Source organism: Ostrinia nubilalis, chromosome 4 (genome assembly GCF_963855985.1).
Source record: "Ostrinia nubilalis chromosome 4, ilOstNubi1.1, whole genome shotgun sequence".
NCBI lineage: Eukaryota > Metazoa > Arthropoda > Insecta > Lepidoptera > Crambidae > Ostrinia > Ostrinia nubilalis.
The window spans coordinates 11,811,390-11,837,055 of record NC_087091.1 but is presented as its reverse complement, the minus strand read 5'-3'; the positions used below and the strand labels follow the sequence as shown (position 1 = coordinate 11,837,055).

Here is a 25,666-nt window from a genome sequence, read left to right as displayed (position 1 = left end):
GAGTGGCAAATTACTATCGAAGAAGAATTAAATCCATTTGGTAGGAGAAGATGAAAAGGGGTGGAAATGTATAACTCTACAAAAATGATGCAAGAAGAAAACACCATGATGACCAGTGAAAGGGTTTGAAGTTAATAATCCTCTATAAGTAGTTGAGTATACTATTAGACGACGATAACCAATTAAAAAATATAATAAACCACTGCTGAACATAGGCCTCCCCCAATGATTTTCACAATGGCCGGTTGGTGGCGGCCTGTATCCAGCCATCCCGCTACCTTTATGAGGTCGTCGGTCCATCTTGCGGGTGGACGTCCTACGTTTAGTACTTAATCAAAGTTAAAAACGATTTTTAAATTTCTGCATTTAAACGTTTTGCAGATTTACACGTGTTTACAAGTCTCATATACCCAATAAACCAAAGTATAGTAAACACATAAAAGTTTTTATTCATGGCAGTTGAAAATCTTGATCATGACGTTATTGGATCCGGTTTAATCCACGTTTGGTACCTTCGTGCTGTTTAGATAACATAATTCAACTGTAGGTACGTCATACGTCGTAATACGTAGGCTAAATTTTAGATATCAACTAATTAACAGTCAAACATTACAAGATTCCTAAAAGGCTTTTTGTAACGTATAGGTACTTAGGTACCTACGCGTCACCAACATAGTCATGTTAATTTTTATTTAAAACCTATGAAGCATTGTACTACCTTGTCTTATTAATTCATAATAATGTTCTGTTTTTACGGAAACTTATAGTTAACTTATAGTTTTTACGGAAACTAATTTACATAAATATTTTAGAAAAACAAATACCATCTATTGCCTTGCCTCAAATGTAAGTTAAGATCAAATGTAAGGAGGAACAATTAACAATGCCCCTAGCTCCTCTAAGTTTGAAAATCTGGTGTCATCAAGGGTAAATACGTTAATTTATAACATGATTGTGAAATATTTTTGATTTACATAGAGGTACTTACATACCTACAAACGGAACTATCCCAACGTACCTAAGTATCTACCTATATCGATTCGATAAAATCGCATAGGTATAAGTTGTATCTGTTCTTTTCCTATAGCTATTTATAACTGTTCTGTGCCTAAAATTACATTGTCCAGAATCCCTGGTGTCCTAAGGCAGAGCTATTGAGGCGGAGATCTAAATTTTTTTTTATGTGACAGGAGGCAAACGAGCAGTCGGATCACCTGATGGTAAGTGATTACCGTCGCCCATAGACACCCGCAGACCCAGGGGTGTTACAGGTGCGTTGCCGGCCTTTTAAGGTGAAGATACGCTCTCCACTTGAAAGCTTGCTTATTTGCTTTTTTTTTAATAAAATAAAATTGTTTATTTTCACACCTTATAGGTGCTTTGCTTGAAACATTGTTGTTGAAAAGCAATTTATAATAAGTTATTCAGCTATAAGATTATGCTGAGACATAGGTGTAGTATTAACTAGTAATTTTCCGAACAAAGAATAACATTTGTGGTGAATTAAAATTCTGTACAATACGCGCTCTAATGAGTTGAAGTCTTGCTAGAATGTGGTGAATATTTTAATAGGCCATGTTGTGAGTCAGGACATGAGCTTTTTAGCGGGTGTGTGGTTACAAACTTTCCGAGATGTTCTTTCCGATATTATAAACTAAGGCTAAGTACCTACCTACATAAATAAGTCTACGCACGTATGAAGCATAATCCTAGTTCTGTAAGCTCTATCAATTGCATAAGCTGGAAGACATTACAACGGAGGTAGAAAAATCAAATGATTTTTGCATTCCGGCTATTCTAAGTAAAGAACACGTAGATTCAAAGATTTGTTACAATGAGATGAATATTTTGAATATTATAGTCAAGTGGTGAACGGGTGAGTCAGCAGGACGTCAAGGCGTTTGCGAGTGTGTGGTTACGAACTTCCCAAGATGTATTTTTCCGATATAATTTATACAGGGTGTTAGGTAAATGGGTATATGAGCCGACACTAGCCCATGTTAACATGGTCATATAAAAGGTATGGTGAAGTCAGAAATTTTATATCATCATTTTATTTTTTTTATGTTTCATACAAAATAAATTTTATAAAATCCGATTTGTATGAAAATTAAAATAATTAAAAATAAGATTCTGACTCCACCATACCATTTATATGCCCATGTTAACATGGGCTAGTGTCGGCTCATATACCCATTTACCTAACACCCTGTATACTTAGTTACGCACATAAAGATATGATAATTAATTTGATATGACACGAGATGTAAGGGACAGGTTGACAAAACCTGAAATAGTTACCTAATGCCCGTTTTCACCATCAATCCCTAATTTTTAAGTGACCCCTATGGTAACACATAACAGGCATTTTGTTTTTATAGGGGTCACTTAAAAATTAGGGATTGATGGTGAAAACGGGCATAAGTCATACAGAATTCAAGAACCTTAGGAGTAGCACAAGGTTTTCAGGGTTGCAAACTTGGTTGTGCTCATAAACTAGGTACAACATACAAATAAAATCGTATACGGGAGCGTTTGCTATGTTCGATTTAGATTTTGAATGGACTATCTAAGTAGGTATAATTAAGAATGTAGAATGTTTTTCAAGTCTAAGTAACTTTTGTATTAGGTACTTATAGCTTGATTAATTTGTAGTTATTGCATCTAGATTGCTTTTATGTAGCTTTTCATCTAGATATCTACATAACTTATTATGAGAGCTAAAGTTAAACCTAAGCTAAAGTACCTACTAAAATAGCTTAGTGTGTTTAAGATCAGCAACTCTTTGACCGCTTAATATGCGATGTAAAGGCAAGGACGGTGTCCTGGTAAGCGGCCACATTTATGAGTTTCCCAATAGACCAATCATCTGCAATAACATAGCTATTTTACTTGACGCCCGTAGCTAGTTAAATTTTGTGTTTAGAGTAAATATTTAAATAACTACTTTACAAAATTCATCATAACAACCTGTTTTGTACATTTAACAGCCTAGCCTAGTAGGGTAGGTAAGTAACTGTAAGTAGTAGTTAAATCCGCTTTAGAACTTTAAATTCCAGTAGGAAAACTCATAAGCTGAGTTAAAATTAATTTCTTTGATGCATTAATCACCAATTTATATTGAATTTTATTATGGAGATGCTAAATGGACGCTATGTTCCGTAGAAAAAAAAAAGAATAGGCAGGATCCAAATATAGAATGTTAACTATGTGAGATTTGGGTAGAAGATACCTATTCAGGACAATAAAATAAAGACAATTAAGTTTTACACTTGTAAGTTTTTAAAATTAAATAATGATGCAGTTTTATATTATAAAAACTCTCACAATTTACGCGTACCTAAGTAATGCCAACAAACTATATTATATGTAGTTAGGTATGCCTATGTAAAAAGCCTGCCGGGGTTCGTTTTAGGTAGTGATTTTCATCTTGGTGCCTCACGATCGACATTGTGTGAGCACAATAACATCGTAGTTTTTCACAACCGAACGATTACACTATAAACACATCATGCTTCTATGCATATCGAAAACCAATTCGTAATAAAATCTAGAAAATTACGATAAGCGCGCAGTATTTTTGGTAAAGAAACTCAAAAAATCCACCAAAAATTTAAATAATCGCAAGCTAGTAAGTACGTAGTAGGTACGCACGTAACGTTACTCAGTCTAATCACTGTGATAGATGTCTATGAAGGTACTGCCTTCATAGATACTCGTATCTATTCTTCATAAAACATTAGTGTCTCACACTAAGACCATGCATTGTTTACCTAATTACATTTTTAGATTCGGCTTAGCTTTGATAGACAATAATATGAGATACTTTAGTAAGCACTTGTAATTTTTTTTTCAGCTTCACCAACTTTTACAAAATGTTTCAGTGCCATTTGCTTTTAACGACATCGTCATAGAAGGTAAGTATTATTGCTAAGTGTGAGCAGTGAGAGACGCTCAGGTAAATATTGCTGAAATTAGTGTTCAGGCGTTTTCAAACCAAAGACCACCAGTTTCTTTAGTTAGACCATCATTTAAAAAATGTTAATTTAATATGTTTCTAGTTACATGAAAACTTTAATACATAGTTTTATACGACTACTAGCGGCCGCCCGCGACTTCGTACGCGCGGATCCCGTTTTATCCCCTTTTCCCGAATTTTCTTTGCTATAAACCTCACGGAGCCCGAGACCTTTCCAACGAATGCAAAACCGTGGAAATCGGTTCGTGCGTTCTGGAGTTATAGCGTCAGGGAGGAAAACCCGACTTATTTTTATATAGTAGACTAGCTTTCCGCCCGCGGCTTCGCGCGCGTGGACTACATTATCTACATATTTGACGGAACCCTATTTTTTTCCAAAATAAAATTTAGCCTATGTTACTCGTGGATAATGTAGCTTTCGAATGGTGAAAGAATTTTTAAAAACAATCCAGTAGTTTTTAAGCCTATTCATTACAACCAAACAAACAAACAAAGTTTTCCTCTTTATAATATTAGTGTAGATAAGCAGGCGTTTGACTGCAGTTCATGCTTGCCTAATACTTAGTTAAGTGCTCATTTGAAGTTCAAAGACCTCTAAAAGCAGCGAGATCAAGCTCTGAGATATTAACTTAAAGGCACTGGGTCTCTATCAGAAGGAACTCTAGGGGTGGAATCTCCATTGGCGTGGGTTAACGGGCAAGGAGATAATATCTTGGATGGCTGACAACCACTTTTCCTACAATTTAACGTTCCACCAAACTCAACACGCTTTCAAAGATAACCTCGCAGCCGCCTGCTCACACTTGACATGACACAACTGATTGACAGTTATCTTTTTCTGCGCATCAGTCGGGTGTTACGTTTAGGAATCACAAACCTTCCGCTCTACAGATTTATACAGATAACATAATATTAAGATTGGTACTATTAATCATCAATAACAATTTGCAGCATCTGTGTCCGGCGCCGACACGGCCAGCCTGACTATCGCACGTCCTCGTGCGCTTAGTCCAGGGTTTGTCCATCTGTAAACATTCAATTTCTCATTATCACAGCTCGTCCATTCCTGACTACAGAGAGTGCGAATATCAGATCGTAGAATCACAATAAATACAGCTGATCAGGGTGTGATGACCCTCGATCAGGAAACCAAACCATTACAGCTGGCCCGGGCGCGAAGCCCGACCAGGAAACCAAAACATTACAGCTGGCCCGGGCGTGAGGCCCCCTCGACCAGGAAACCGGGGTTTAGGTAACATGGCCCGACGCGCAAGGCTTAAGCCAAGGCTCCTTCAACCATTTACCTCAAACCGCACCACTACTACTGCTGATCCAGGCATGCAGCCATGCGACCAGGAAACCAGGGTTTAGGTAACATGGCCCGACGCGCAAGGCTTAAGCCAAGGCTCCTTCAACCATTTACCTCAAACCCAACTACCACTATTACTGCTGATCCAGGCATGCAGCCGTGCGATCAGGAAACCAACATTACACCAGCGTGGCCCGGGCGTAAACAGCCCCTTCAACCACGGCAACAGGGTGGCCCGGGCGCCCTTGGCCCGGCCCCCTTAACTCACTCACTCACAAAGGCCCTTCCAGTTTACGTCAATCACAATAATTTCCGTCAACCTGCACCAACTCTCAATGTCTGAGCCAGCATGCTCCATGTAAAACTTGATGAGTTGCGTAGCGTAGGTGTGCATGCTGAAAGATTTATCTCCTTTGAATAGTGCCCTTCGAATCCCACTTCTGATAAAGGCACTGGGTCTCTATCAGAAGGAACTCTAGGGGTGGAATCTCCATTGGCGTGGGTTAACGGGCAAGGAGATAATATCTTGGATGGCTGACAACCACTTTTCCTACAATTTAACGTTCCACCAAACTCAACACGCTTTCAAAGATAACCTCGCAGCCGCCTGCTCACACTTGACATGACACAACTGATTGACAGTTATCTTTTTCTGCGCATCAGTCGGGTGTTACGTTTAGGAATCACAAACCTTCCGCTCTACAGATTTATACAGATAACATAATATTAAGATTGGTACTATTAATCATCAATAACAATTTGCAGCATCTGTGTCCGGCGCCGACAAACTTATTTTTTGTAAAATAAACTACAGGAAGTCAACCTCATTTCGAATCTATTATTAGACCAGTTCTTTGCTCCCATTTAATATTCTTCCCACCTTTTGGATCTTGTGAGATGTGATAACTCTTCGTAGGTAGTTAGTTAGTAAGTAGGTACCGTCATCACAACTATCATCATCATCACTTCCAATTTAACGAAAGACGATATAAACTTTGACTTATATTTAGGTGTATTTGAAACCACTAATCGTCTGTGACAGGTGATGTATAAGTGTAATTAATTAATTACCTATATCAATTAGTTGATGTAACGCAATTCTTAACCACAATGGTTTGTTTGTCCTAACCTTTGGACCGTTCTGATTAAAGTCGGCAAGGTTTTAAATACCGCAGGTATTTCATGGCGAAACAACAAGGTAAGGACGGGGATGATTCATTTATTGGCACGCAAGACATTTACAGTGAAACACATCATTTCTGTAAAATCCTTTATTAAAATAATAAATAAAGATGCAAAAGAGTGAATACACAGCAATACTTGAGCAGATCTAGCGCCAAGCTACCGGCACTCACCACACTTGCGACATCCAAAGCATCGACACACCAAACGTGATACAAACAATACTACACATCTTGATGAGACGCCCACACTGTGCATTCGAGCCGGGAGTCGATTTTGTATCACATCACATACACGCGAATAAAACAACGTAAACACTTAAACAATTAAAAAATATAGTTAATGTAAATGACTTTCATTGAACCAATGTTTTTACAACTGACAATTAATTTTGTTCAATGAGGGTTTTCGCGATTGATAAATCCGCCAGATGGCAATACGTAGACGTGAGGTCCAAATGCTGCATGATTGGTTATTTTTGACATGACATTGACAGATATGTCAAAATCCACCAATCATGCAGCATTTGGACCTCGCGTCTACGCAGTAGCGGCGTAAGGGGGGGGCGGTGGGGGCGGTCCGCCCCGGGTGCCAAGCATCAGGGGGTGACAAAAGTCGCGCAGATTTATTAGATAAGTACTCACTGGCACATCTGCATCTGCGGTCTATGTCATGATACGGGGGGGGAGGATTGTCTGTCAATCTTCGAATCGGTAGGTAACCCCAAAATCCTGGGGGGTACCAGAGGGTGACTTGTGACGGGGGGGGGGGGTGATCGCCCCGGGTGCCAACCCATGCTACGCCGCCACTGCGTCTACGTATTGCCATCTGGAGGATTTTTCAATCGCGAAAACCCTCATTGTTTGCAAATCACTAATCGTTCAGCAAGTTCACGAAATATTCGAAAAATATTGGTAATATTCAAAATCGACTCCCAGAATAACTAACATACCATTCGAGAAGAATACAATTGCTCGGGTGTTTGCCTCAGTTTTGTAGTAAGTAGCATTTGTTAAAAAATAAAACACTTTCTTAGAGAATTACTTACGTAGCTATAAATCTTCTAAAAAAGTGCAACAATATTTCCAAGAATTTGTCCTCATTGTTCGATTTGTTACAAAAAAGGTATTAACAAGTTTATATGTGTAACAAGATACATGATTTATTTAAGAACTCGAGATTATAAAAATATAAAACTTGAGCACAGTGCAACAACATAAAAATGCAGCTAATGATTCATCAATAGCCAAGACAGAGTTTGGTAACTAGTCCCATTAAACCTAATAATTACATAAAACCAGCAAACTCTGTAACAAAGTTATATTTACAAATAAATCCGTTAACCTCCAAGTACCTTAAATGATTTAACAGCTAATTCATTTATAATAAAAATATACACATACAAAATGCCCTTCTCACTTCACCTACGCTTACTTATTGTGTTGTGACAGGTTAACAAGACCGACTGATCAAATAAGTTTACAAACAATTCATTAATATAAATAAAGTTACAGAAATACAAGCTGGATAGCGAATCAATCAAGATATAACAATGCATAAAATGCTATCATTCAGTCCCTACACTCTTTGTACTTAAAATGACAAAGTATCAGCTCATCATCCACGTAAGTTCTGGAATGACTTTGTGCATTAAAAATATTTGTTCCAAATGTTTCGATAAAATGTGGTCGTCATAAGTTAACAAATTGTTCTAATATTTAATAGAATCAAATAGAAAGTGCCCCAACATTCGTAATGTGCGTCGGAAGTGGGAACATTATTACAAAACGATTCAGCCTACGCGGCGGAATGATTAAGGCACGCTCCTAGGATCGGCGTCGACCGCGGGTACCGAGGCCCAATCGCGACATATCTGCTGACGAATTTTTGCAACTGGCAACGTCATTTTCTGCGCAAATTATTGACGAATAATATAGCCTAAAAGAGGTCACTTTTAAATAAATCAGTCATCAGATTCGTCGCAGTCAGACCTCAATGCGTTTGGAACGAATTAGCAACATGAGACGGGAAGAGCGGAATGCACTTCACTAAGGGTAACTAAGCATCCACGCGACCCGGCCGCCACCACGGTCCCACGCGGCTCACTGGCTACCGGGCCGAGGTGAGTGACGAATATTCGTCAGCACTCGTAGTAAACATTGTGATACGGCCCCATCCCTCCGGCTCCGCGTCCGGTATTGAGACCTTAAAGCTAATCGTAGGCGTTCGGGTGTTCGCCGACCCCACTGGAGTGGATTCGTGAGTTGAAAGGACAGGCGAGGGATCGAGTCCATACGGCCGAGGTGATTCACTGAGCCTGAGGCTGGAGATTTATTTACAAAAGATCGATGAAGTCGGCGGTGAGGTTCCCTCTGGAATCAGTCTCAGATCAGCGCCGGGCGGCTTACGACACGGGCCGCTTGCGCACGAAGGCGTCGGCGGCGGACGACGCGTACGACGCTCCCATCTCCGAACCAGCCTCTTGCTTGTAGCCGTTCTTCACGCTTAGATTGTTCTCGTCCATGACAGCCTGCGGAGAGGAACAGGAGTTGATTAAACATCTTAAATTAAAAAAGTCCTTGTCTTTAATCAACATACAAAAGTTAGAAGAGCTAAACGCAAACCTTGAAAGCCAAAAAATGAATAAAATTATAGTCTATCCAATATAGCTTGATTAGAATGACAGCTGTCAAACGAATGTGACTAGTGATGGGTATGTTTCGTACGGTTCACATAGATGTATCGATAAGTTTTCGAAAAAATGATATAAAAAAATGCACCCAATTTTTCTTCATATCTTTATTCATAAAAATGACAATTATAATTTAAATTTAAAGACAGTAAAATTTAAAATGCATGTCAAGGGTGTACAACCTAAGTCGTAGTCATTATCATCAGTGTTCTTCAGTGGTTTTTTCCTCTCGCTAGAGGGCGGTGGGCATCTCTTCTAGAGCAACGGTGCTATGAATACCCAAAAAATTACCGGTGATTGATTTCCGATGTTTGATTATTTAAGAATGAAATGTTTTTTGGTTTTTAATAGTGGACATTTAGAAAAACGTATAACTTGACTTAAATATGTTAAAAAATTAGTTTTAATTTAATATGACATTTGTCGATATGTCCCATCACTAACATTTTTGTAACTCGAGATAACCTTGTAGAGACGTCGTTAATACTCTAGCTTGATTTTTATAATTTCGAATTACTACTTATTGGTGTAATTTAACGCTGCATTTACACGAAATTAACATTTTTATTGGAAGCACTGTCGTCGAAAATATTGTTTGTAGGTCAGACGTGAATTATTTCTTGTTCGCCAATATTTAGCTCTCATTGATCGCTACTACAAAGTTATGTCGTGTCGTTATGGCAGCTGTCATTCTAATCAAGCTATATTGGATAGACTATAGCTAGCACCCATAACACAAGCATTAACGGCCGAATACTGAAACGCCATTTAAATATTTGACGGCTTCTCAAATAGTTAAGCAGCTCCTAAACTTACATTTCGCATACTCAAAACAATATCTGAGCAGTTCTCAATTTTTAAGCACCTCTCAAATTAAGTTGCACTCAAACGCCACTCGAATGAATTTTCGCATACTGAAACGCCATTCAACGCTAAGCATTACTCAAACAACTGTCAAATCGTCTTAAGCAGCTGTTAAATTTGAGAGTGCTTGCGTGGTATATTAAATCCTATTCTTATACCTAAATCGACCTAAATAGTGGTAAATAATGTGTGTCATCGTTATCATTTCTTTCGAGCCTGGAGGAAATAGGTACCTATACTCTGATTTTTAATTCGACGGAATTTTGACATTTCAGAAGTGTTGCTAACATTGAAACATTCCCACTAAGAATGGAGAGCATTTTCACAAATTAAAAAATAATCCTTTCTTGAATTTAAGGTTTCACTTGAAAAACTAAGGCTTAAAAATGTACTGATCATTTCAAAATGGTTACTTGAATTTTTATTATCATATTTTTGAAGTTACAAAAAAAATTGGGAAATTATTTTTCTATTACTGGACTCCCTGGCCAATAATCCATGGGTTACAAACCTTTTTTATGAAAATCCTTTTGTTAATAAAATCTTAGCTTCATAAAATAACCAATTTAACAAGATGCCAATTTTATAATCCAAGTTGATTATGATGACGATAATGATGGTTGATGATCAATACATATTTTCGTTTATGATAATATGTTGTTTTACTGTGTTAAAAACACGTTTTTTTCTATTTAATCTCTAAAATGTACATAATAATTAGTGTACATTGATTTCACAAAACAAACAATAGTTCATTCTTGTAAGTTGTACTTGATGAAATTTCATTTCATATTATTTATTAATAATTCAAAGCAAAAAAGGCTTATTACCTCTGAATTGTCAAAAAATGACAGCTGTCAGAATTCCGTCGAATTAAAAATCGGACTTTAGATCTAATCGCAGGAACGCAATACGGCTGAACGCTATTGAAAAATATTATTATAATGACATGCAATTCCGAGCGAGGTTCCGCATCTCTAAAGAAACGGTGTTGTTTCTGAATTCATAATTTGGAAGCTCTTTGAAACCCCTCACCAAACGCCATACAACCAGTGGACCAAATACTTATTATAACACCTGAATGTCTCCAACTTCCTCATTGGCCCTAGAGCAATTCCAAGTATACCATCAATAAAAGCCTAATTAGAGTCATCAAACCTCTCAGTCATTCAATTAGAGCCATTAGAACTTCATAACTATGAGTTGTTTTCTATGTGTAAGCTGAGGACACGTGTCTCCAGCTGACACATCTGTATCTTCGTAAATATTTATGCTACGATAATGTATTATACCTCAAAAATTACAGTCGAATCCAAATAGTAGGCTTTCCACTTTTCAAGACTTTAGCTCAAATACTGTTAAAACCACGATCAAAAAACTATGTGCGAGCTGGAGTACCGTGTCTCCAGCTTACACATCTGTATCTTCGTAAATATTTAAGCTACATCAATGTTTTATATCTCATAAATTAAAGTCGAATAAAAAAACCCGACTTCAATTCTTTCAAAGCTTTATTTCGAACCGTTTTCGAACTACGAACCGATACGTATGTGTAAGCTGGTGACACGTAACACACGGTGGATTATTAAAACCGTATAAGTTAGAGTTGCGTTTTAAAGATCAAATAATTCGTTATAATTAAAGTACACACGAGACATAATTTCAAATCTCTGGGCCTCTTAGTTTCAGAATTAAAAGCCAAAAACTATTTTCCCGCCAAATAATTCAAATAATATGGGTCGACTGCGACGTTGCCGTTCCGTGCGTCCACTAGAGCAGTCGAATTTGAACCTAAAAACTAGTACTGTTTGAATCATTTTTATTTGTAGTTTAAATCATTTAATTTCGATTATAAGAATTTTAGACTAGGAGCCGGCTGATTTCTGTATTGAGTACCTAATAACCTATAAAATAAATTTTGATAATAAGTTTTTATTTTGATCACAATGTTTTATTTAATCGAGGCAAAAACATTGCATCTATACTAATATTATAAATGTGAAAGTAACTTTGTCTTGCTTTCACGCCTAAACCACTGAACCGATTTTGATGAAATTTGGCATAGAGATGGTTGAGTCCCGGGAAAGGACGTAGGATAGATTTTATCCCAGTTTTTGAAATATGATAAAGATTTTCATCATTATCATCTGAAAATTATAAATAACTTGAAAAAATCGAGTATTCGGGTAGCCCTAGTGATACTCTACCTCTGGGCTTCGGCTTGACAGTACTTTTTGGGAAACCTTGTACAGGTGAACAATGGTGGCGCCCCCTATCAATGTGTTTGGTGGGACAGTTCAGTTTAGTGGGTCTTTTATAGCTGAGACGGTTCATTGTTCAATACAATCAATTCTTTCCTCTCTATTATTTTAGGTGCCTTATGTACGTATAGATTACGCACATTCTTTTTATATGAACGTAAGGGTGGGATTTAGGGGGTCACAAAACCGGTTTTACCGAAAACGAAAAAAAAACTGTATTCAGACATGGCAAAACCAGGTTATTCTTGGAAATATAATAGCTAGAATGAAATACTAAAATAACAATCAAAAACGTTTTTATTCAGCTTGATTATTATCACAGATCAATTAACATTTTTAATAATTAAGGTAGATACACTTTACTAGAAATCCGATGATCTACGTTCTTGTCGGGTATCACTAATGAAATAAAATTCCTACTTCATAAAACTAATTAATCAGGTAAATTATTTATCACAGATCGATCAACTTTTAATAACCTAGGTAGGGTAAGGTGGGGCACAATGTTACACGGGGTACAATGTTACAATGCATATTTCTCCGTCCCTTTCTATTAGTTGTATGATGTTGGTATACACGTTTGTCAAGCTCATAAGAGCTGCTGAACTGAGCCGCTGAACATCATACAACTAATAGAAAGGGACGGAGAAATATGCATTGTAACATTGTACCCCGTGTAACATTGTGCCCCACCTTACCCTATACTTTACTGTGTAGTAGAATACTGGTGATCCACGGTCGGGTCGGGGAGGTTTCCGCCTTTTTTTTTTTTTTTTGAAGGGACGCGCGCTTGTAGTTGGAGGAGCTTTTCCAGCTTCACCGGGCAGAGTGGCGAGTACAGAAGGTACTCTAGCCGTTTGGCGATCGTCGGTGCGCGTGCCGACGAGGCCGAGTGTGGGCTTCGCGAAGCGAAAGCGAAGACGTTCGCGATCGGGCCGTAGATTCCGGCTACTGGGACCGCAATTAACTGGGACAGTGGTCCCAGTCGCTGGATCGATAAAAATTAAATATTTTTCTTCCAGCGACTAGGTTCACTCATAGATAACTTAAAAAAATATGTTATTCAAGCCAAAATCGGTATCGTACTAAAAGGACAATGACCAAAAGTGGTCCAAATGTCCACCACTAATGAGACCTATATTGGCTTATGGTCCATTAAATAGAGATTAACTTTCAGTATGGGACGAAAAATAAATAAACTGTCAGTAAAAAGTTATGACTGTATGAAAAATTGTAGTAGTTTACGCGCTAATCTCAGGAACTACTGGTCCGATTTGAAAAATTCTTTTTGTTATGGATAGCCCATTTATCAAGGATGGTTTTAGGTTATATAACATCACCCTACAACCAATAGGGGCGGAGCAGCGACCACCCGACCATAATTCCAATATTGTTGTCTTTCTTCTGAGTTTTTTTTTTCTTTTAGCGAGAATCTAACACGGCACACTAAGCGACATGACATAATATGCATAGATTAATCCGAAATGTGCGATGGATAGAATGATATCAAGAACATTAATTTTCAGATGAAAAGGTAAAAACATGACTTTTCATTCAGTCATAACTTTTTACTGACAGCATATTTTTGATTGCGGTTTGGTTATAATGAATCAGTATTTAGTAGACTATTTTACTACATAGGTGGTGGTTGACATTTGGACCACACTCCATACATTTTTGGTCATTGTCCTTTATGAATGGTCCCAGAAAAGTATTTAATTTTTACTGATCTGGCGATTGGGACCGCGGTCCTAGTTGATTGCGGTCCCAGTTGGCGGAAACCTCGGGTCGGGTATCACTCATCCATCAGAGATTCGTAAATCTAATTAATCTATTTAATTACCACAGATAAATCATATTTTACTAACTAAATCACCTAAAAGTAACCTTTTCATTAGTGTAACCTAAAAGTAAACCAAAGCAGTTCAAAAATCAGCTAAAAGGTTACAAGAGTAACCTTCTGGCAACACTGACTGTTTCTCAATATTGCAGTCAACTGTCATCTTTTTTTTTAATACAAGTTTTACGGCTATGGATATAGATCCTTACGGCCAATTCTGTGCAAATGCTGTGTTTCGTCTATTTTGTGATGTCTTAGTAGTGATTGTGATTTGTGATGTTATAGCCCGACCAGTGGGTCTAGACAAAGTGCAAATTATAATCGCAAACCAGTCGAAAAGTGGTCGAAAAGCCCCTTTTTTGTATAGAGTTTTGACGGATTCGATTTTCGATTCGATCAAAAAGTGCGTTTTGTCTAGGGGGGCAGGAACATAAAAACCCTCGCCATGTTGCGGAAAACTAATGGTACTAATTTCTTTTAATGGCAACAGTAACTGAAAACTTCATTGACATGTCACCTTGCATGTCAGTCTATTGCTGTCAAAGTGTAAACAAACTTTATTTTAAATGTGCCCAATTGATTTTGTGAATTAAATTGCTAAAATCTTTTTATAGTCGTGAAAGAAAAGTGGTTCACAATGTGTTAAAGTACTTGTCGAAGAGAAATACTAAGGGTTCGGACAATATTTTCATTGAATAATGTTTCCGGCAAAGGTTGTCAAATTGACTGACATGTTTATCGTATAGTACAGTCCACTATGAAAATTAGCTGTGGTTTGTTTCAACTACCTATTTTTAAAAAAAATCACTTTCTAAGTGTTGAATTTTATGGAATTGGGAAAAAAGTACCGAGTTTGAAGCGTTCCTGAGCAGACATTGCAGTTGAATATTCAAGTTCTGAATTTGATTATTGATGAATAATAAAATAAATCCTACTAGCTTGATTGATGGTTTCATTTAATTTATTTAAACCAGGTTACCTATAATAATATTTTTTCGTTAATTTATGAAAATATCAAATTAGCCCGTAATCCTGAATCCTGATACAAATAAAGTTAGCTTATTAATTTAACACAGGTACGACTGTACTCAGTGTTGCACTATCAAATGCAATGAGGATCATTTCGATTTTTGGCTGTGAATGCAGATTTATAGGGCTAAGAAATCCTTAATACACAGTCCAAAAATTTTTGTTCTACGACAAAAATTGACGAAGTTATGGCCAAATTACTAAAAAAGTTCACTGACCGCCCGGCGCGGGGACGATGACGTCACTATATCCGATCCGAACGCTGCCGGCGTACTGCGTGGATAGAAAATATTTTTTTCTAGCCAAACTATCAGTTTTACAGAAAAACTTGTAATGACATTTATTCATCAGAATAAAGTAAGCTATCGATAGGTAATTTTTAAAAATAGAAATTGTGAAAAATAACGCAAAAAATCCATCCATCCATACGATTCAATGGAACGCAGAGACGCGATTGGGGTCTCCGCGGTGGTATATTTGGCGATTTATTCAAATAAAGTGTTCATAAGTGTTGTTAGAGTCATATCTTCTTCCAAGTAAAATATAAAAATGTATAAGTATTAATTTATTTACTACTAACAATAAGGTATAGCTGAGGCAGATACACTCTGCCTAGGCTACAAGACATTGCTATGAAGATCATTTCGATGTACACGCAATACCTACCTGTTATTTAGTTTTTCTGAGTTAAACCTACGTACCTACCTATCTATTCGCCGTTCCCATGGGCGGGCCAGCTGCTGCAGGAAAGGACAGCTGCTCTTTCCTGGAAATCTATTTAATATTAGCCTAGAAGCTGGGTATGACTCCCCCGCCCCCCTCCTCTCCCCAGGTCATAAGCTGGGCATGACTTCCCCCTCGGCCAGAAGTTGGGTATGATTTACCCCCCCCCCCGGCCCCCCAGGCCCGAAACTGGGTATGACTTGACCCCTCCCCCTCCCCCCAGGCCAGAAGCTGGGTAAGGCTTGCCCTTCCCCCCAGGCCATAAACATAAGCTGGATATGACTCCCCTTCGGCCAGAAGCTGGGTATTACATACCCCCCCCCCCACCAGGCCAGAAACTGGGTATGGCTTGAACCCCCCCCTCCCCCCAGGCCAGAAGCTGGGTAAGGCTTGCCCTTCCCCCCAGGCCATAAACATAAGCTGGATATGACTCCCCTTCGGCCAGAAGCTGGGTATTACATACCCCCCCCCCCCACCAGGCCAGAAACTGGGTATGGCTTGACCCACCCTCCCCCCAGGCCAGAAGCTGGGTAAGGCTAGCCCCTCTCCCCAGCCCATAGAAACTGGTTATGACTTGACCCCCCCCCCCCTCCCGCAGGCCAGAAGCTGGGTAAGGCTAGCCCCTTCCCCCAATCCATAAGCATAAGCTAGGTATGACTCCCCCTCGGCCAGAAGCTGGGTATTACATATCCCCCCCCCCCGAAACCAGAAACTGGGTATGGCTTGACCCCCCCTCCCCCCAGGCCAGAAGCTGGGTAAGGCTAGCTCCTCTCCCCAGCCCATAGAAACTGGTTATGACTTGCCTATCCCCCCCTCCCACCAAGGCCAGAAGCTGGGTAAGGCTTGCCCCTCCCCCCAGGCTATAAGCTGGGTATGACTTATCCCCCCCCCCCCCCCAGGCCAGAAACTGGGTATTTGCATCATATTATGTATTATTATGTTCAATACAAACAATCATTAAGTTACACTCACCCCAACCGCGTCTCCGCATTGCATCGAATCCTATGAAAATGTGGTTTTTGGACATAGCGATACTCATTTTTCACAATTTTTATTTTTAAAAATTACTGGTCGATAGGTTACTTTATTTTGATGAATAAATGTTATTAAAAGTTTTTTTCTAAAACTGATAGTTTAGCTGGAAAAAAATATTTTCCATCCCAATAGTACGCCGGCTGCGCTCGATTCGGATATAGTGACGTCACGCGGCCCTGCGTACGTTGACTTTTAGCGGCAAAAACGGCCTATGTTTATTACTTAATATCTTCGTAAGTAATGGTCCGATTTGGATAATTCAAAAAGATATATCTTTCTTATGTCTTAAAGATTAACGTAGATACTAGTTTCATTGAATTTTCTACAACAGTACTGATCCTCATTGACGCGCCTCTATGCCAGGGTTTTTATGTTCCTGCGGGTCTAGTCAAAACGCACTTTAAAATCGCAAACCCATCGCAAACCAGTCGCAAACAAATAAACAAATCGCAAAAGAGGTCGATAACAAAAAAGGCTTAGTCAAACGGAAAAAAATCGAAACGCAAAGCCCTACCTATCGATAATCGAAAGACTGGATTGAAATTTCCCATACAAAGGCTTAGCCAACATGCATTTAAGACTCAATCAAAATCGAATCGAATCGCAACACCCGCCATTTTCATTGCGATTACTAAAACCCCGGTGATAAGCTTCGATTCGATCGAAAACCAATAGGGTGAGTGGCACCACCTAACTTTGACCGTAACTATGACGTTAACCGGAGTTTTTTGTATGGCGTTTGACAGATTTTAGACGTTTGTCAAAGTTAAACTAAAATGGTGGAACCCACCCTAAGGCTGTTTTGACAAATCCGTATCGCGATGTCGTTTTGACAGTTAGTTTGACGGCGAAGCATAGATGTAAACAGAGAGCAGCCCCCCTAGACAAAACGCACTTTTTGATCGAATCGAAAATCGAATCCGTCAAAACTCCATACAAAAAAGGAACTTTTCGACCACCTTTCGACTGGTTTGCGATTATAATTTGCACTTTGTCTAGACTATTGACTAGACCCACTGGTCAGTGGGTCTAGTCAAAATGCCATCGCAAACCAATGTGAAGTTTTCACTAATGTCAGTCGCCGCGTCACCAGTGATTCGATTCGATCGGAAAATGGCAGCCAAAATGCACATTGAACCACCAACGACGCGGCGATATAAAAGTTCATTCAAAATCGAATAAAAGTTAAAAAATGTCTATGACTTTGCGATTGTTTTTACTTTTTCTAGCTTTTTTTTTTTAAATTAGTTTCTTCCTTCTTTCTGCTCTCTGTTTACGTCTATGCTTCGCTGTCAAACTAGCTGTCAAAACGACATCGCGATACGGATTTGTCAAAACAGCCTTAGGGTGGGTTGCACCATCTTAGTTTAACTTTGACAAACGTCTAAAATCTGTCAAACTCCATACAAAAAACACCGGTTAACGTCATAGTTACGTTTAAAGTTAGGTGGTGCAACTCACCCTATTGGTTTTCGATCGAATCCAAGCTTATCACCGGGGTTTTAGTAATCGCAATGAAAATGGCGGGTGTTGCGATTCGATTCGATTTTGATTGAGTCTTAAATGCATGTTGGCTAAGCCTTTGTATGGGAAATTTCAAACCAGTCTTTCGATTATCGATAGGTAGGGCTTTGCGATTCGATTTTTTGCCGTTTGACTAAGCCTTTTTTGTTATCGACCTCTTTTGCGATTTGTTTATTTGTTTGCGACTGGTTTGCGATGGGTTTGCGATTTTAAAGTGCGTTTTGACTAGACCCGCAGGCTATAATGTTGTTAATTTTTTTTTTTTCAACAAAAGAAGAAGAATTCAATGAGGGCTTTCGCGATTGGAAAATCCGCCAGATGGCAATACGTAGACGCGAGGTCCAAATGCTGCGTGATTGGTGGATTTTGACATATCTGTCAATGTCATGCAAAATCTGTTTGTAACCATAGAGCAAAATACAGGGTGGAAACGATAAGTGATCTCACTCGATTATTTCTAAACTATACAAGATATCAATAAACTAGTTATTGATCCTGAAAGTGCTTCATGAGCTCTATCAAACGGTATTAATAATAGGTTACAGAATAAACTGGATCTATCCGAAACTTCAATGTTTCCAGCTTCCATACATTTGGTAAAGTCACATTATTTTAAAAACTACATATGATATCGTAAAACTGATTATTGATTCTAAAAGTGCTTCACAAGCTCTATCCAATGGTATCAATAATAGGTTACAGAATAAACTGGATCTAACCAAAAATTCAATGTTTCCTTCTTCCATACATTTAGTACTACCACAGTCATGACACTCATCTCTTGACAATATTATAGCAAGTAAAGCCTAAAACCAATGTTTTTCATTAATAATTTAAAATAAGAATACAATTTACGAGTTTATTTTAAGTATTTATTATTAAATTAAAAAAAATACACTTCTAATATTGTGTGTCTGGCATACATTTAGTATGGAAGCTGGAAACATTGAATTTTCAGATAGATCCAGTTTATTCTGTAACTTATTATTGGTACCGTTTGAAAGAGCTCATTAAGCACTTTCAGGATCAGTAACCAGTTTTTTAATATCTTGTATAGTTAAGAAATAATCGAGTGAGATCACTTAACGTTTCCACCCTGTATAGTTGTTGCCCATTTTTGCCACTTGACGTGGCAGAATCGTGGGACTTCACGGTATTTAAATAAAAATTAAAGTGGTTGCGTTTAGAAACGCCACAAATATTTGAGTCTTTGGAAACAAGTTCGTTATTATACTTGTATATTAAAATATAATTTTGTTTTACCTAGCTTTTTCTTATTAATAAAATATAGGTTATTAAGTACTCAATACAGAAATCAGCCGGCTCCTAGTCTAAAATTTTTATAATCGAAATTAAATGATTTAAACTACAAATAAAAATGATTCAAACCGTACTAGTTTTTAGGTTCAAATTCGACTGCTCTAGTGGACGCACGGAACGGCAACGTCGCAGTCGACCCATATTATTTGAATTATTTGGCGGGAAAATAGTTTTTGGCTTTTAATTCTGAAACTAAGAGGCCTAGAGATTTGAAATTATGTCTCGTGTGTACTTTAATTATAACGAATTATTTGATCTTTAAAACGCAACTCTAACTTATACGGTTTTAATAATCCACCGTGTGTTACGTGTCACCAGCTTACACATACGTATCGGTTCGTAGTTCGAAAACGGTTCGAAATAAAGCTTTGAAAGAATTGAAGTCGGGTTTTTTTATTCGACTTTAATTTATGAGATATAAAACATTGATGTAGCTTAAATATTTACGAAGATACAGATGTGTAAGCTGGAGACACGGTACTCCAGCTCGCACATAGTTTTTTGATCGTGGTTTTAACAGTATTTGAGCTAAAGTCTTGAAAAGTGGAAAGCCTTCTATTTGGATTCGACTGTAATTTTTGAGGTATAATACATTATCGTAGCATAAATATTTACGAAGATACAGATGTGTCAGCTGGAGACACGTGTCCTCAGCTTACACATAGAAAACAACTCATAGTTATGAAGTTCTAATGGCTCTAATTGAATGACTGAGAGGTTTGATGACTCTAATTAGGCTTTTATTGATGGTATACTTGGAATTGCTCTAGGGCCAATGAGGAAGTTGGAGACATTCAGGTTATTATAACCCTACTGTTCTACGCAACGGGAAGTTATGAACGTGTACTAGGTGATATCCTCCACATCGAACAGCCAACTGTGCATCGTATAGTGCACAAAGTAACAATCAAAATAGCTGCTATGAAATCGCTTTACATAAACATGCCTATTTCTGAGGAATATGGGGACATCGCATAGCAGCATTTCCAAGAGTTGTTGATTTGTCAATTTGATGCTCTGTCAACAATGATAAATGTCAATTGTGGTTACGTTTCGGTCCACGATCGCCACTTAATAGATTTCAACAATAAATAGTATCACCTTTAAAATAATTTTTTTAATCAAATAAAAATGCAAGCATAAATTTTTTTATATGATAAAACGGGATTTATATAATAATAGAAACTAAAAATAAACTGTTCTTTGTTAAGTTGATTGAGTATATTTCCATAAAAGACAAAACATAACCAAACGATGCTGCGTGTAATGGATAAAAAACGTAAAGTTATCATTTGTGTAAATGAAAACATACTTTTTTTGGTAAATGTTGCCATTATGTAAACATTTGAGAGCTGCTTAGCTGATCACGGCTTCAAATCCGTTGAGTAGCGTTTGAGAATACCATTTAAAATTGAAGGATACTTAAATTTAGGAGCCCGTCAGCTGAGTGACAGATTTGAGTAGTGTTTCAGTATTCGGCCGTAAGTTGCTTACTTTGGGGCTAGCTGGCGATGTGTGAAATTGTCTAAAGATTAAAAAAAAAAAAAAATGTTTTCAACAATGGCAAGTTAAATGCTAATACAAGACAATTAATTAGACATATTTCTGTCAATAGTTAAAAAAAAGACATATGTATTACTTTTTTAACATGTAAAATATTGCGGATATTCTCTCCGAGGTTCTCAAGTTTTGCGGTTACATCTTTATATTTTTAGACATTATGATTAATATGCAAGAAACGGTGTTTTTCCAATAGTCGGCAACGGTGAAGGCGTAACGGTATACAAAAGTTTAAAGTTTGATATTATTCCTTGTACGATCATTGTAAAAACCGTGTAAACACAGGTTCGATTGTAAAACAAATAAGTGTTATTCGTAATTCAGTTACATACAGTGGCGATTCAATTAATTGAATACAATAAAATGTCAAATCAGAACCCAAATGAATATACATTACGGTACAAGTAGGTATTTAATTACAGGCGGCACAAGTCTTGGGCATGGGCGGTGCAAAAGGGCCTCGCGCCTCAGAATCGAAAAAAAATTTGAAAAGTATGGAAAATTCAAAAGAACCTACACGCCACAAGGTTTTTCTTATAATTAATACATTAGAATTTAATCATAACTTGAAGATATTCCACTCTTCGGGGCACGAAATGAACATTCATATAATATGAACGAAATAATCGATATTTCTGATAATCTTTTTATGATGTGTTCTAAAGAATATAAGCAAAAATTTAGGTTTGTTTTCTATAGAATAAAAAACTGTCTAATTTTAAGTAATTTTTAAAATTTATATTCCCTTCTTGCTCCATCAGAGGGCCTCGCGAATTGTACCTTGCCCGCCTATTGTTAAGTTTAGTTCTTGCGCCGCCACTGTATTTAATTCAAATCAAATTATCGCCGATACACGTCCATTAGCATAGAAAATAAAATAATGTTTACGATTACGTTACTAATTACTACAATTTGCATTGACTATTGTTAAGTTGCCACAATTACGGGCACCTTTGTTTCGAGAAACAGTGTTGTTAACATCGATTAGTCTATTATTGTGATATAACTTTATTTATCGACGTTTACTGGCGACTGACTACTGCATGAACTTCGAGTATCAATGTAATGTGTAAATAATTTCTACTGCAAAGAATCCCACTTGCACGTTTAGCGATAGCGTTAAAAATATGCACTCACCATACAGAGGCCGTTGGTCATCTTCTTCGACTTGGCCTTCTTGCTGTTGTAGCGCGCCTTGTAGAAGTCGCTGAAGAGGAACAAGAACAGGAACCCGTGCAGCGCGATCCAGTGCACGAATACGCGCGGGTACTGGCACGACGGCCGGAACAGCACTTGCAGTTGGTGCGTGAAGATCATCACGAACTGGACCTGAAGGGCAGAAAGCTATGCTTATTTTCTGATTTTAAGAGCTATTTTTCAGTAACTGTGGTGGAACTAGGCTGTTTGTAAAAGGAGACAACGGTAAAAGTTTTAAAGAGCAATATTGACTGCGATGGCGATGCAATATTGTGATTTGCGACAATGAAATAATGATTGCCGTTTTATTTCCAATTTTCTTTCCGGTAACATTTCCTTCAAAGCCAACATATCTGCGTCAATAATGGTGTCTTTCGGTAAAAACCGAATTACTCACCATTATTTATCCCAAAAGAGAACATTTTTGTCAATATTGCTTTCGGTGGCAACACACTACATTTAATGCGTCAATCACCACGCGGAACATTCATATGACTAACATTGTGGCCCTGTACCTTCCCAAGAATGTTGAATATCTTAAGAAATGAAGCAACATTGTAGACCATGGTTACGGCATCAATAATACAGTAATTTCTCATTTTCAAGGTCTTTGGCCAATATTGCGAGGAGTTTAATTAAATTAATTATTATCTAATAATTTTAAATACATCAAACAAATTTATGATTCCTAACCTTAGGAATTAGGATAAACCTTAGAGTTAACTCCTTAACTTTTAAGGATGCAGTTTCCATTCAACAATCATACAACATAAACAGTTTTATTCACAGAGCAAAGCAAGAAATACTGTTTAACATTACAGAAATAGTAAAATATTTGTTATTGCTACAATACATATTGGCTTTAAGTGTAAAAATATGAGTGTATTTATCTTTCTTGCGCGCGATGTGGTTATGTTATTTCGCGTATTGATGGAGGACTAAAAAGAGACAAAAAAGAAGGATTAACGCACGGGTTTGGATGACCACTATGTTGGTTTTGTGATGACGTTACTGGTCGTTAGAATTGACGTCAGTAAATGCTGTTAACTGCGGAAATTTGTTGCCTTTGATATTTAAAGGTACACAAGCTTTTTATTACGAGAGATCAGTAGAAATGATAAATTGCTAATTCTTTACGTTCTAGGGTTTAAACATAAATACTTGCTTACACAAAAAGTTTCGAATCATAAGAACACGCAAATTACATTACTAATCTGTTATAATGATATCGTTAACACACAAGTAGTATCTTAAATTATTATATTTAATTGATTTAATAGAAAAATACTTGAACTCGATAATAATTCCATAAAAAATATTAATTTAGGTTCATTTTATAAAAACTTATAAATTAATACAAGGTTAAGATAAAGTACGCAATTTATATTAACTATCTCCTATAGCCTTCGATCGATTTTGCCTTTAAAATTAAATGTCATGGTGAAATCTCTCTCCGAATCGTGCAAGTTGAGATGTTAATAAATAGATATATATACAGGGTGTTTCTTGTAAGGTGTCAAGCCGAAGGCAGGTGATAGGTGAGGACTAGACCTATCGATTTCACCCCCATGTATGTTCTACGATTTTTCATAGTTTAGAAGTTATCGTTAATTTTGTGATTTTTTCAAATTGTATGACCCAGTAGGCTTTAAATTTTTTTATCTTTTTTTTGGGTCGACTTTTCTCAGATTTCTTTTTTTGACAGATTCCCTATTAAATGCAGATTTTTGAAAAAAAATAATCAACTTCCTATCTTTGATGCAAGATACAAAATTTTTGCTAGAAACATAAAAAATATGCTTTTAGCGGAACATTCTAAAATTTTCCACTTAAAGGTTTGAAAAAAAAAAGAACTTCCATAGGTCCAAAATAATTTTAAAAACTGCGCAGTTTTTGGAACTTTCATAATAACACAAAAAAACATGTACTTAATAGGCCATTATTTTCTGTAATCGCTCCACTCAAGTGGCAAGTTGGAGATTCCGTTACATGTTTTTGACTTTCTTAGGACTAAGTAATATTTGCAATCCCTTAAGTTTACGTTATGTAGAACACATTTAGAGACAATATCTGAAAAGAACATTTTTTATCCACAACGAGGAAGCTCTTGCCCTTCTTCTGGTATACAATAGGGAATATGAAAATATTGATGAACTGCGGACAAAGCTGACTGAAGCACAAAACCAAATTAAAATGAAGAAGGTTTTACGAAGAATTTTTTTGCGTCGTTGTCGAATGTGCATTCAGGTCAACGGCGGACATTTTGAACATTTACTTAAAAATTAAATTATTACACCCATTTTTGCTCTCTCACACACACACACACACACACACACACACACACACACACACACACACACACACACCCACACACACACACACACACACACACACACACACACACACAAACTCTTTCCCTTTCTCTCACACTAATATGTAGGTATATCGAATTTAATCGTAAAGTAACAACCACCACTGTGGTCTAGTGGTAAGGCCACCTATTTAGGACAGCCAATTCATCTGTGGTTTAGGATTCCGAGTGAAGCTCGCTGATCATCCATCAGTTTCCATCAGGTCAGATGAATGGCAAGAGATTCCTCGTTGTGGATAAAAAAATGTTCTGTTCAGTTATTGTCTTTAAATGTGTTCTACGTAACGTAAACTTAGAGAATTGCAAACATTAGTTAGTCCTAAGAAAGTCAAAAACATGTAACGGAATCTCCGACTTACCACTTTAGTGGAGCGATTACAGAAAATAATGGCCTATTAAGTACATGTTTTTTTGTGTTATTATGAAAGTTCCAAAAACTGCGCAGTTTTTAAAATTATTTTGGACCTATGGAAGTTCTTTTTTTTTTCAAACCTTTAAGTGGAAAATTTTAGAATGTTCCGCTAAAAGCATATTTTTTATGTTTCTAGCAAAAATTTTGTATCTTGCATCAAAGATAGGAAGTTGATTATTTTTTTTCAAAAATCTGCATTTAATAGGGAATCTGTCAAAAAAAGAAATCTGAGAAAGTCGACCCAAAAAAAAGATAAAAAAATTTAAAGCCTACTGGGTCATACAATTTGAAAAAATCACAAAATTAACGATAACTTCTAAACTATGAAAAATCGTAGAACATACATGGGGGTGAAATCGATAGGTCTA

General features: G+C 37.3%; 1 protein-coding gene across 4 annotated transcripts in view; it reads right to left on the bottom strand.

The window, feature by feature from the left end:
• Positions 1–6,544: 6,544 nt before the first annotated feature.
• The window catches only part of LOC135071108 (very long chain fatty acid elongase AAEL008004-like), a 43,896-nt gene continuing 24,774 nt past the window's right edge, over positions 6,545–25,666 (bottom strand). For all 4 annotated transcript variants that reach the window (XM_063964875.1, XM_063964878.1, XM_063964876.1 and 1 more), the window contains 2 exons: positions 22,456–22,647; positions 6,545–9,000 (listed from right to left, as the gene is read on the bottom strand). In XM_063964875.1, coding sequence (XP_063820945.1) covers positions 8,875–9,000; positions 22,456–22,647 — 318 coding nt within the window. In that variant the 3' untranslated portion in view covers positions 6,545–8,874. The remainder of the gene's footprint in view (positions 9,001–22,455; positions 22,648–25,666) is intronic.